General features: G+C 45.9%; 4 protein-coding genes across 4 annotated transcripts, besides 3 other annotated features; 1 reads left to right on the forward strand and 3 right to left on the reverse strand.

Annotated features, from left to right (window-relative positions):
* Positions 1-334: 334 nt before the first annotated feature.
* On the reverse strand, positions 335-1,561 carry FPSE_07757 (uncharacterized protein; the record flags this gene model as incomplete). Its single annotated transcript, XM_009260875.1, has 2 exons — positions 335-659; positions 711-1,561. 2 exons carry the CDS (start codon positions 1,559-1,561, stop codon positions 335-337), a joined length of 1,176 nt encoding a protein of 391 aa, XP_009259150.1.
* Positions 1,562-3,880: 2,319 nt separating this feature from the next.
* On the forward strand, positions 3,881-5,616 carry FPSE_07756 (uncharacterized protein; the record flags this gene model as incomplete). Its single annotated transcript, XM_009260874.1, has 3 exons — positions 3,881-4,099; positions 4,155-5,369; positions 5,428-5,616. 3 exons carry the CDS (start codon positions 3,881-3,883, stop codon positions 5,614-5,616), a joined length of 1,623 nt encoding a protein of 540 aa, XP_009259149.1.
* Positions 5,617-7,301: 1,685 nt separating this feature from the next.
* Positions 7,302-9,077, reverse strand: FPSE_07755 (uncharacterized protein; the record flags this gene model as incomplete). The annotated part of the gene is made up of 1 exon (XM_009260873.1): positions 7,302-9,077. The coding sequence occupies one exon, from the start codon at positions 9,075-9,077 to the stop codon at positions 7,302-7,304; it is 1,776 nt and encodes a 591-aa protein (XP_009259148.1).
* A 510-nt stretch (positions 9,078-9,587) lies between these two features.
* FPSE_07754 (uncharacterized protein) lies at positions 9,588-12,904 on the reverse strand (the record flags this gene model as incomplete). Its single annotated transcript, XM_009260872.1, has 6 exons — positions 9,588-9,964; positions 10,016-10,732; positions 10,803-11,063; positions 11,323-11,402; positions 11,751-12,113; positions 12,885-12,904. The coding sequence occupies 6 exons, from the start codon at positions 12,902-12,904 to the stop codon at positions 9,588-9,590; spliced, it is 1,818 nt and encodes a 605-aa protein (XP_009259147.1).
* Positions 12,905-13,320: 416 nt separating this feature from the next.
* Positions 13,321-13,405: a microsatellite.
* A 5-nt stretch (positions 13,406-13,410) lies between these two features.
* Positions 13,411-13,552: a repeat region.
* Positions 13,553-13,593: 41 nt separating this feature from the next.
* Positions 13,594-13,706: a repeat region.
* Between the last annotated feature and the right edge of the window lie 17 nt (positions 13,707-13,723).

Below are 13,723 nucleotides of genomic sequence, written 5' to 3' on the forward strand. Positions count from 1 at the left end.
CCCCGAAACCTGGATCGAACAAGTGACCTTTCGATGACATATAACAATTACAGTCGAACGCTCTTCCAGCTGAGCTATTCGGGGAGATCTCCGAAGCGGAGGAATAGCTATTGATGCAAGACGATGCCAAAACTAAATCTATATAGCTAAAATGCGGCACTTTGCAACATCAATCGACATGACTTGCTTCCCGTCTCAAATTTGTCTTTATGCAGGCAATTAGGCATCATTTATAAATTATTTTAGCCACCCGTCAACGTGTAACATTTTTCTTCCTTTTACTAATTGCCAATTATTACAAATACAAATATCACGCATCTAAAATTCATTACATTCAAAGCACATTCCGAAGTCCCCTCTCAAGGACGACACCAGCAACACCAGCAGCCAACATTCCCAAAGTCCAACCGTTACTAAGCTCCTCAGGCTTGGGCCAAAAGCTGTTCTTCTCCTCTCTGTACTTTTCGAACTCATCGGCCTTTACAGCGTCGTGCTTAGAGTATCGCTCCGCCTGGCTTTCCTCGTTCTGCTTGTCGCCTCCGATGAAGCGCAGGAAGACGTAGTTGGCGATGGGACCGAGAACAGTAATTGGGTGGAGAATACCGGCGCTGAGTAGAAGGATGGGAAATGAGGCGTGGATGAGAGCATCTCCGAGGTAGCTGTATTTTATTAGCCATGGGTCTTTTATGGCGATGAAGGAAATGACTTACTTGGGGTGTCGAACAATGCTCCACACACCTTCACGGTTGACACCTGATCGATTGCTCTTCTTGAAAGACTCAAGCTGTGAATCAGCCAGCGTCTCGAGAGTGAATCCAGTCGAGAAGACAAAAACAGCGAGGTCGCGCAGGTATGAACCGTAAGAAGTAACAGGAGAAGCCAGAGCACACTCGTTAACATTACGCAAAGGAAGCGTAAAGGGAAGAGAGATGATAGTCTGCGCAATAGCCTCGGGCAAGAATGTCGTGAACAAAGCCTTATTCCAGAAACCAGGATCTTTTTTCTCAGCATCATACCGAGGGTCGTCCCCTCCACGCTTCAAGCTTCGGGATACAACACGAGAAGTAAGACGAACACCCCAAGCTGTAGCACCGACGAGCAGAAGCTTTTGCGGGTAGGCAAGATCAGACCAGGCTTCAGAGACCGAGAGACCATCGTAGATAACACGAGAACCAACAGCGCTCCACCAAGCATTCAACGTCATGCCAGATGCCCAGAGGAAATCCTTACCCTCGACACGATCGGTGTATCGAGAGATTCCATAAGCTACAACAGAGAGACCAGCATGTAAAGTGAAAGAAGGCAGAACGGCAGAGTGCATCAGACCCAGAGTGCTGGTAGTAAGACCTTGGTATGCGGTGCGATTGAAGTGGGAGCCAAAGACATCCTGCTCGGCACCAGATCCGTTGAAAGAGCCTCCGGGGAGTGAAAGGGAAGGGGAATGGCCGGCAAATTTACTTCCGTAGACATCTTGTTCTGCACCAGAGCCAGTGAAGGTGTTTCTGGGAAGTGAGGGCGAGTGACCACCGAATTTATCGCCATAGACTTCTTGCTCTGCCATTTTGAAGTGATGAGATTAATTGATGGAGAGATAGAAAATGGTGACACTTGGATTGCTTGATGGGTTCGATGATATAAGTACCGTAACACAGTGGAGGGGGTTCGTAAATATTGCGTCATTCGTTATATCATTATTGCATCGACAACGCGTCGCTATAGAGACTAGTCGATACAGTTCTCTACAGTGAGTCCAACACTTGTGTATCAAATATCTTTTATTATCATCATGTTCTGCCTCTGACTTGATGATTTTCTGTGTCTTGTATGTTCCTGCAGTGTCTCTGGGTCAGGATCTCTTGGACGCGATTAGTGTCCGACTAAACTAGCAAGGATCGCGTGCGGCGCGCGATCCAAGTTCTTGGCAAAGCCCTAATCTGCCTTGAACGGGGAATAACTGTGAGACGTCATTTTCCAGACTACTTTGCGACTATCGCGAGATGTACATAGAGATGGCAGTGAATTATGCTGAGACTCAGAGACCTCTTGTTGATTGTGGCGCGTTTTATCTTATTTTATTCTGGCTATAGCGAAAACTTACCGCTGCGGGGTTGGTATCGTCAGGCATTGGCTTTAGAGGCGGCCGCTGAGCAATTTTGCACAACGCTTTTGCGCCCGTTTGTATTGCATGAAGCAAATGACAAAGAGAAGGTGACGATTGCCGAAGCCACTCCTCCACGACATACTTGTGTCACGATAATTACTGTAAAACTCAGTACAAAGTGCAACGTTCTTCAGCAGGCCATTTTCATTACTCCTTCACACGCTGTGATCGCCTTCCCCAGAGATTACTCAACCGTGATACAACTTTAGGGTAGCAACACGACGATACCATCACACACACACGACTCTCTGAACACGACAAAAGACCGAAAAACGCGACACTAAATCTCACTAATGCAACAATCACACGTGGTCACGAACCTGCTGAACAAAAAACCTGGGGGAATCCCCTGCACATGTCATCCTTTCACTGTCAACGGCTGAACCACCTTGATCTCGTTTAGCTAGCTTTATTTACCCGGTTCTTTGGTTCGACACATTAAACGCTCCTATCAGAAATATGAGAGTAGTAGTATTGCTTCTAGACCACGGGCGCGCATATCACAAAGTTTCAGCCATGTTGTGAGTGGTTGTGTAGGTAGGTACAATAGGGAAAGTGTCGATGTTCGAGAAGGATCAACGGCAAGGTCTGCCGCTCTGTCGACAGCGGGCAAACACCCGATTGGTGCATTAATTCATAGCAAAAAGGGGGCTAATTTGACGAGCGCTGGGAAACAATTGGAGCGCCTTTAGAAGGGGGACCAAGCTAACTGGACACAGAGATCATAATGTTACAGGTTCTTGTCATACTATTATGTACAGGCCGTTGGATCAGACCAACTCACGTGGGTCTTTTTTTCTCTTTCTCCATTCCTTTATGCAGGGATTAGGTCCGAGGGGGTTAACCCTCCAATTTTCTAACGCTTTAGCCGTTGTCGATTGATTCGTTCGCCTCCAGGTCTTTTTGTCTCCTCTCTCTCCGCTTCCCCAGCTTCTCCAGTCTCTACGGATAAGTTTGTTGATAACCGTATACAATGGGGATTTGTTTTATCTAGCTCAAACCAATTCATCCCCCGCTCGTTTCTTAAAACTCAAGCATCCATCTCCCTCCCAGCCTCGTTCCCTTAGTCTAGACCGACCCGAAAGCATGTCCACTTCCCGTCCTCTTCGGCTATCAATACAACGAAAACAAGGACACAAACGTGGAGACGCAGACGAAAATGTTGGAGTAAAGACACGCTAAACGGGGTAATCATGACCGATCAGGATGCCCACCCTTTATCCCCATCCTGGCAATACCCCGACCTGACCGGAGTCGCGCCGTAGTGGGTGTCTTTGATCCGGGGTTTTCTAGGTTTCATCTGCGGGGGAAGCAACCAACTGTTTGTGTCTGTGTCGCTCATAGGCCGGCCCTGTATGCGGTTGGCTGCGACAAGACGCCTGTAATAGGTGCGTCTAACACTTGGACTGTCTACCCCAGATGCCTAAATCAAATTCCTACTAGCATCCCCCAGCTGCTAATCCTAGTCGAGTTAATAACTAATTCCTCCCCCAGCAAAATGTTACGTCTCATCCATTGGCATCTGTGTCCGCATTTTGCCAATTCTCCCGGGCTTAGTGGCACTTATGTTTTTGACTGTCCTTGTCGATTGCCATGCCGGGATCCGCATATGCATTGTATCCCTATGGTCGTCTTCTTTTATAAAATGACTTGACCCTGCATTCTGTTCTTCGTCCCTCCTCTCATCCTCAATCCATTGTCGCTCATCAAACGCAAACCATGAGTAACCCCATGGACAACAAGGCTGGCATCTCAGAGGCCAAGGCCGATGAGGCCCATATCGACCATGCTTACGATGTCGAGGCCAAGAAGGAGATGAACGTCGACATGCAGGGTGCCATTGACGCCGAGAACCAGGAGTTTGAGATGACAGTCCTCCAGGCTGTTCGAGCCTACCCTGCTGCGTCTCTCTGGGCTTTCAACATGTCTTGCACAATTGTAAGTACTCACAAAAAATCAGGTTACAAGTCAATTCCATACTAATGATTTCCAGATCATGGAGGCGTACTGTGTCTTCCTCATCGGCAACTTCATCGCCCTCCCCGCTTTCGCCAACAGATACGGTATCTGGAGCGCAGAGAAGGACAAGAACGTTATCGAAACAAGCTGGCAATCCGCTCTCCAAGTCGGTGGCCCCATCGGTGCCATCATCGGTGTCACCATCGCCGGTCCCATCACCAGCAAGATCGGATACCGATGGGCCACCATCTCCGGTCTCATGCTCCTCAACTGCTTCATCTTCATCTTCTACTTTGCCGACTCCCTCGCCCTCATGCTCGTCGCTCAGCTCCTCGAGGGTATCCCCTGGGGTATTTTCATCGCCAACTCTCCCGCCTACTGTTCCGAGATCGTACCTCTTCGTCTCCGAGCCCCTGCCACCCAGATGTTGCAGATGTTCTGGGCCATTGGTGCCATCATCGTCGGAGCCGTTGCATACCACTACAACGAACTCGATGAGCAGGCTGCTTTCCGAGTCCCCATCGCTCTGCAGTGGATGTTCCCCACTCCCCTCGCCATCCTCATCTTCCTCTCCCCCGAGTCTCCCTGGTGGCTCGTCCGAAAGGGTCGTCTCGAAGAGGCTGCCAAGTCCATCCGCCGTCTCGGACGTACTAGCCAGGTCGACAACGCCCACGAGGCCATTGCCATGATGAAGCGTACCATCGATCTCGAAAAGACCATCAAGGAGCCCAGTCTGCTCGAGCTCTTCCGCGGCACTGATCTCTACCGTACTCTTATTGTTTGCGGTGTCTACGCTGCCCAGAACCTTACTGGTAACCTGATTGCCAACCAGGCCGTCTACTTCTTCGAGCAGGCCGGTATGCCCACCAAGACTGCTTTCGCCATGGGTCTCATCACCTCTGCTCTTCAGACTGTCTTTGTCATGCTTTCTTGGGTTCTCACTTCCTACTTTGGTCGCCGAAGCATTTACCTCTGGGGTTCCGCTGGAAACACTGTTCTCCTCGTTGCTCTTGGTATTGCCGCCACTGTCGGAGATGTCAAGTCTGTCCTCAACTCCAACACTCAGGCTGCTCTTGGTCTGATTGTGTCTGTTCTCTTCACCCTCGGACCTGCTCCCGCGTCTTGGGTCATCATTGGAGAGACCTCTTCCATCCGTCTTCGACCTCTCACCACTGGTGTCGGACGTGGTTGTTACTACCTCATCAACATTCCCTGTATCTTCCTCTCCAGTTGGATGCTTAACCCTACTGTAAGTCCCACTCTACTCCAATCATTTTCTTTGACAGATACTAACTTTTCTTTTTCAGGGCGCCAACCTTGGTGGCAAGTGTGGTTACGTCTGGGCCGGTACCGGTGCCTTCTGTCTGCTTTGCGCTTACATCTGGCTTCCCGAGATGAAGGACCGATCGTACCGAGAGATCGACATTCTCTTCAACCGAAAGGTTCCCGCCCGCCAGTGGAAGAAGACTGTTGTCGATATCCACGACAACGAGTAAAGGATGTGTTTATGTTTACCACGGAGGGGGAAAAGAGACCAACAGTCCAAAACTGGGCTGGAGAGTTTTGTAGTTCCTCTCTCTTTCCATGCGGCTGGATTACGTGGCGTGATTTTGTAAATTGACCTGCGTAGTCATCTAGCGATAGGATGGGGTTTACCTGTCATATGGCCACAAGGCTTCCTAGGACTATTTAATTATGTTTACCTCGACTACTGTATTTTGTGAAGTAATGACGATATATTTGCCAACGAATCAAGTATTCTACCCCATTGCTGTGTATTACCAGTTATAGGTTTGCTCACTTGGGCTACGATCAAGATCCAAGACATAGTATGCGATCGCAGTTGAACATTAACTATTTCCTCCATCTATTAGTATCCTGGGTATCTACCTCTAATTATTTTAACAATTTCCTCTCGCCCCAAGTACTTTTGATCGCTTCTAAATGCTCTTTAATCGAAGGACTCTCTTCACTCTCACCCCCACCATCCATCTTTGATCTGATTCTTCCTACTAGCAAGTCGCGTGCAATCTTTGGTGAGACCAGAGATAGTTCCTCGTCTAGCTTTGCTTGACTGATGACTTTGCCGTTGCATAGTTCCTTCACGAGACTGTCGACCAGGTGCTGACAGTTATTTGATAGTAGTGAATATCGAGGGTTGCGTCCAATATGTCGATTACCTGTTTGAAGGATTAGTACCAAACTATAGAGGTTGTGAAGTTGACCTACCAATCTCTTGTATCTCGTCATGGGTCTTTGTCGTCTCACCGATATAATAGCACGAACTCCACGTATTAACAAACTCAGGCGTTATAGCTGCCACGCGAAAGTAATTCCTCCCCAACATCGTCAACTCCAACCTATCGCTCATCAAATCATAGCAATAACACTCCCCAAGCCCTCTATCAATAACGCAAACAGCCCAATGACTGACGCTATTCAAGCTCATCCCAACGTGTCGCGCAAGAAGCTTGTAACTCGATTGCGAAACTTCAAGTACACCGAAAGAAATAGGTGTTGTGATGAGGAAAACTGCTCGGTGCATTTCGCGCGGGTCGCATATTAGAGGTGCCATCTCGAGAGACGAGTCGCCTGTGATTTTTGTTGATACGAGGGATAGAAACTCATTTCTTTGGCGGATTTCTTTTGCATGTTTCGCAAGCCATTCTTTTTCAGCCTGTTTTCTTTTTTTATGTTCCCTGATGACAAGATTAGTTTGTTTGTTCTAGGTGTGGATATGTGGTTGTACCATTTTTTAGAGAGGTTCTGGTAGACCGCTTCACCCGCTGAAGCGAGTTTAGTCAGGGCATCGAGTCCCATCCTTTGCTATGACAAGCCCATGCGTTATAGTGGTCCTGACTAGACCGAGAAGAGACGCGAACGTGGGAGTTGGAGTACAAGGCTGATGATGCAGATATATTTTAGAGAAAAGAATAGTAGTTTGTTAGAAGGGGGCGAAGAATGGAAAATAGTGTCGGTACAGCCACGCGGATGTACCGGAATTAGTTCCACTATTCAGTCGTAAAAGTCATGGCTTGGCGTGTATTGCGCCTCTTTTTATTACGCGTGACTCATGTACGTACTTTACGAGCAGACGAATAATTGTAGGGCTGGTGAAATGATGTGCATGATTCATGAAAGATCAATAGTCTCAATTCTGACTGCTATAGTATATATCTGTCTACTTCCGCACATCATCCAACAACAGTGGTACAACACGCTGAATATCGCCCTGAATAAATGTACTCAACCCACTATCTTCCTGTTCCCAGGGCACCATCGCTTCGGCTCCAATCCCGACGCGTATTAATTTTACCAACCCTTGACTTCTCTCCACAAGATCTTCATTCGGCCATCTCAAAACACCAGGCGTGTTCATTCCAACACCAAGCTCCAGAATCACCAGCTTTTTCTTTTCTTTAGTGATTCGAGATTTCCAAGCTTTCCACTGCGCTTCACCGTTTTTATACGGCGATTGATTGAACCATGATCCTGCGCGGACGCAAATACTCATCTTTAATCCGCAGAATTTGCACATTGGGATTTTACTGGAATCAGTCAGTTTTTGGCTGACGGGGTGGATGAATGGCATCGCTTCAGCGACTAGAGGAGCAGAAGGTACCACTGCGTCGGGTCTGCAGTTATTGAGACATTGTAAATAAGCGTATGAACCCTGTGGTGTAGAAAGCTGCTCTTCCGACCAACCGCTTGCAAGGAATAGTCCATCTGCATTGGATGTTCTAACAAACGCATCTGATCCAAACGCTTCTAGCCATGGTATCAAAGCTTGATACGTAGGCGTGTTTGACCACTTTGATATCATGTTTAGATGGGTAAAGTAATAACCCCATCGGTATTCCTCAGATGGCCACTTGTTGTACCCAAACACGCTGTAAAGAGATGTCAACCCGAGTTTGAGGAAGCCGGGGAAGTGCTTTTTGAACAGATCTCTTGAGTGATAATCCAATCCTTCTGCTGCTGATAATCCTGCACCAGCAGTGACTAGGATGGCATCGGCTGAGCCAAGCCAGTCTTGGGCAACTTGGAGCGAACCTTCCGCCGAGCTTTTGATGAGAGGAGAGATTGATGTCGATGAGGAACCAAGAAGCGTAGTATAAATCTTGGTGTCAGATTCCGTGAATGTGTTAAACACGACATCAGTGATTGTGGTAGATGAATGACTTTCCAACCATGACGTGACAGTTGACACAGCAATCTTGGCAGCTTCATCAGCTGGAAAAGCAAAAAGGCCGGTTGAGATACAGCAAAACGCAACCGATTTTTTACCATCTTGGCCAAGCGGCCAAAGCTCCACGGCGTCAAGGATACCTTCATAGCACTTTGCAAGTTGAGCTCTCTCCAAAGTTGTAGGCGAAGCGCTGCGCTTAAGCTGCGGACCAACGGTATGTACAACCGACGAGGCATGAAGCGCATGGCCCCCAGTGACAAGCACATCTCCAGGCTCGAGGTCCTTTGACCTTTCTTTCATCAGCCAGAAGCATTCTTCTCTGAGTCGTGGCCCTGCTTCGGTATGGATGATGTTATCTATACATCGGTGGGTTGGTTGGAAACATCCTAGGCCTTGGCTGTTGGCTGCGTTTGTGATGGCCGTGATACCGGTTAGAGTTGTGATGTCGCCTTTCCAGAGATATATATTTGTACGTCTTGATGCGCCATGTTTGATGGTTTGTGATGGAGAGAGTGAAGATAGTGGGGTGAGTAGTTTGTGGTCTCTCACGCGCATGAGGATTAATTCGATGTTATGTAGGATGTTTTCTGGGAGAAGTGGCACTGGTGGTCGTGCGCATAAGCATTCTCGGAGAAGGGCTAGTTTAGATGCTGTTTCAAGGTGGTCCATATGTTCTTTGTAGTGCTGTAAATTGTAGTCTTGACTGAGATAGCTTGGCCCATTCTCTGTCATGTCGTCGAGGACGTAGATTAGAGTGTCGTCTAACATGGTGGCTGTGGTTGGACTGTTGTGTATCATTGTAAGTTGCGAGATAGTGGTTCTTTATAGCAAGGAAGATTGATTCAGCAGGTAGACAGAAATTGTAAAAAACACGGCGAGATGAAGAGATAAATGTGTAAGATATCGAAGTAAAATTTATATTGATGGTTCATGTCAAACGTGCGCCTTTGTGATTAATGGTTTCGAATCTTCATCCCACTCGGACTGAGTGGGATAAACCCGAGTGGGATACATTTGCTTGTCAGTCAAGATATTTCAGACAATTAACAATCGACTCGCTGTGTGGGATGCGACATGAATTACTTGTTATAAATTCCTCTCATGATTGATACTAACAGAATTGTGAAGTAATACTACTCGTACTTGATGCCCTTGATGCAGTCGGCGATATCCCCCACCAATCTCCTATAGTCCAGAAGCCATGGAGTCTAGGCAAAGAATCTGCCAACTCCAGTCACGGGTTTTCTGCCGCCGCTACTGCTTGCAAGACGGATGCATTTATCCATCGTGATTCTTCACAGACTGGAAGTCCTGTAGGTTAAAGACATGAAGATTGCTTTCCACCTTTGCTAGAGACATAGATAGCCTGTCCTGAATACAACAGGAATGACTGAGCCAGTTCGGGCCCCTGTGCCAAGTAGGCTTTCTCAACTCCCATATCATTTCTTGAGAACCTTCAATACTGAAACCATTGAATGGTGGGGCGTTCCGCGGATAGAGAATCCCACGAATTCCGAGTTCCTTCGTCAGGACTCCCAAGAGCATGGATGAGCACTCAAAGTAACACTCTTCGTCTCCTTGCAGTAGATCAAAAAGCGCGTAGACTGCCGAGAAGATTTCAGCGAGAGCGCTTTGACGTGATATATCGATCGCTTCTGCGGCTCGAGTCAGTACAGGCTGTCATATTGACTTGGTATTTGGCCTACCAATGATATCGGCTGGAAGTGGGAAATCCTCAGCTTCGATTACCTTCTGGCTGTGTCTTAATGCTAGTTGGGTCATCCTTTGGAACATAATTGGTCTCGAGAAAACCCAGGATAGAAAGAGATAAAGAATACAGTCTCGCCCATAAACTTCAGGCAACTCTGACTCAAAGGTTTTTAGCCACATGTCTGTATATACCTCAACGCTCTCAAGACAGTCATAGTAGTTGGCAATCATAGCTACCTTGACAAGTAGGTCAAAGCTGATTGATCTCGGGACGTCTCGATGATATCCATGCATGATACTCAGTACGATATAGAAAGCTTGGGGATCCCAGTCGCTTGCTGTTATCCGGCGTACACCTGATGAATCAGCGTTCCCCTCTATGAAAGGACCTGTGAGCATTGTTTTGAAGATAGGTGAAGCTAGCTCCAAGTGCTTTCCTGAGACTAGCATTCGAATATCTATCTTCTCAAGGGGAAGTTGACATGTCTCTCCATAGTCCCAGTCTTGTACTTGAAGGCTTGTTAAATCAGGGCTTGCGGGAGGGTCATCAAATCCCAAATCTGCTTTGTTGCCATCTGCTTCGTTGCCATCTGCTTCGTTGTCATCTGCTTCGTTACCATCTGCTTCGTCGCCATCTGTTTCGTCGCCATCTGAAGATTCCGGAGGAGTATAAGGTGCATGAATAAGGTCCGAGAGAGGTGCCTTACTACATTCTATGGGAGATGCGTTAGTAGTGCCTCTTATCGATGTCGATATACAATGAAGAGAATCCAGCTCCCTTACCGTTATTTACTTCCTCGCTCTTCTTTCTATAGTACGCCTTTGTAGGCTTTTCTTGCTCAATCCAGATTTTGTCTGCTTCCCACTTGAAGCTCTGGGCCATGTATGTGCTAAGAATGATGCGAGTATCGCCATTTGAGTCAAACACATACGCCGATGGCTTGTTGCTGGGAGGTGTTTTCAGAGCGTGTTGCTGAGTGGAAATAGGCTCAGAGCCTGAGGCAGAGTGAGCCATAATCTTGGCTTTAGTCTTGAGCGTCTGTACTGAAAGGACCAAAATAATATCGAGCAAGAAAAATAACCCGATTAAGTTCTAATTGTTGTATTTGTAATGGAAAAGAAGTGAATAAGCTCTGGCGCTACTGTGAAGGTAAGCCCTCTTTGTTTTAAATCATCGTTACTGCAGGAGGCCGACCAATTCACTGCTAACCCCACTTCTGTTTGTTAGCAATCAGGCGAGTTGTAAACATTGGGGGCTAAGCCTTGTTTCACGTGCAGTAACCGACACTAATTCCCAAATTACCTTGAAGATTAAGCGCCCAGGCTGACAACGAGCTATCAAAGACCAATGACAACCTTTTGCTCATAGCCTTGTGTTTCAAGCTGGGAGGTCAAGGGTTCTTGGCCGCAACAACCTGACTACTAGATAGATAAGTGATAAGCTTGAGCTCTATTCCAACCTATGGGATTGTCGTACCATCTGCTTTTGGTGTTCTAAAGATCACAAGCTCAAAAGACACTACAGCCCGAAACCTTCCTGGCCGATATTGAAGGCTGGGCCAAAAGTTGGCTGGCATGCGGCCTAGACCATGTTTGGTCCTTGGGAAACAAATATTTATGACAAGCGAGGTCAGTCTCAGTGTGAGATTTTCACTTGGCGGCTTTCTATTCATCACCTCACCAAGAGCAAACATACACTAGTCGATAGCAAAAGTTTATACTGGTATTTACTATCTGAGAGCAACACTGCAAACGGTAACGACTGTTGGCCCAAGCTTGACATGCAGTTCAGTAGTCGTAGACGATGTGATAACTTTGGTCTTGGTCTTTGGGCTTGCGGTAACGCGGGTTCCCTTCACCGTGATGGTCGTGACCTTTATGGACGTACTTGGGACCTTCTTTGTACAGTCGACGCGTTGAACATACTCAGGGTTTGACTGAAGTCCAGCTGGGAAAAGTTCGACTGCAGCCCTCTCTTTGAGGGTGTTGAGGCTGTCTCGGGCTTTGATCTTGGGCCGCCAGTCAGGGCCCTTAGCAGGGGTGAAGCCGGCTGGGGCTTGGATAGTGCTTGTGGTGGTATATGCTGTGATCGTCCTAGAGGATGTTGATATTGAGGTCGTAGTATGAAGTCGAACTTCAATAGTAGTCGTCACATCTACAGAACTGACATTAGGACCTTCTTTTCAAGAATTGACAGTGGGATTCAAACCAACTTTCGTCTCAATGGCAGTCTCGACATCAGGATCAGCTTGTGTGGTTTCCGTAATGGTCTTGACGTCGGTAAAAGTCGTAGTAGTCGGTCTAGGAATTACTACGACGTTGACCTTGCGAGTGACTTTTTTTTTGCACTGTTATTTTGCTGTGGATGGTGGTTGTGGCTCGAGGAATCTTGCTGGCAGGGATACTCTTTGTTCCGAGTCTGCTCTGACATATTAGATTCTGAGAAGCGACGAGACTCGGTGACTAGGGCGAAGAGGAGTAAAATGGATTTTAACAGCAACTATTTTCACAGTTACTAGAGAAATAAGTTGTATTTAGGATAATACTGAGTAAAAGAAGAAAAGGGCGAATCTTAAAGCCAGGTCAGGTACATCGTAAATTGTCGCCTCAACTAACAAACACGTCAGACAAAATCGCTAGTTTGTCTAACTATAGTGCTTGGCAACCAGCTGAGGATAAATTTGCACACTATCGGTGGTCAAACCCCTGTCAATACAGGCATAAATGCGGCTGAACCGAGATCACTGGAGTCCAGGCCTGTTCTATTTTATTCAGCTTTTGGTACATCGTCTGATTGATGATTCCTGATTGCTAAAGGGATTGTCATCGAGAGTACCTGGGAATTACCGAAAGAAATATACTAACAATTCTAGACCACTTGACATTACGATGCACAGTTCTACATTTTCGGAAGTGGGTTTAGTGCAAGAGTCTCAGATTTCCATAAGCTCAAGATCTTCCTATCTGCCAGATACTGATCCGTTGTGATATCAGAAGGGGATATTACAGGTCGCAGTACCGAGCTTTGTACTTCACTAAGGCTAATCGTGTCCAGTACAGCCGTAAATAGATCAAAAATGACTCTGTACCACAGGGCTGCGCCTGGGAGAAACTCAAAACAGGTCAAGATGAGACCTATAATCTTGTATCAAACCAATCAGAAAGCCCAGCCAAATGCATTCAATCGTGCAACAGACTTCGCCCCCAACAACTGTGACTTGTGTAATAATGAGGCATTTTCACACATAGGGTTATATACCTACTTTCTAAATGCTATTACTTTCTATATACTAACTGAGGTTATTATAATAACTTTAATATATAATATTATTATTAATTTATATATAAATTAAGTAATATAAAATAATATTATAATTTATAATCTTTAGGGATTATAATAATATTATTCTTTTTTTAAGATTTTAACTTTTTAATATTCTTTTTATATTTTTTTTTTAATCTTTTTAATTTAACTTCTTTTAATTTATATATCTTTTTAGCTATTAAATAATAAGCTTATAAATATTAAATAACCTTATATTACTTTTATAGCTTAAATAACTCTATTTTAGCCTTTAAATATATAGTTTTTTATTATTTTATAGTATTTTAAATAGTTAATTAATTTAGTTTATTAGCTATTTTTATTTTTAATTAATAAAGATCTTTTTTATATTTATTTTATTAGGCTTTAAGGCTATTAA

Source organism: Fusarium pseudograminearum, chromosome 2, assembly GCF_000303195.2.
Source record: "Fusarium pseudograminearum CS3096 chromosome 2, whole genome shotgun sequence".
Taxonomy (NCBI): domain Eukaryota; kingdom Fungi; phylum Ascomycota; class Sordariomycetes; order Hypocreales; family Nectriaceae; genus Fusarium; species Fusarium pseudograminearum.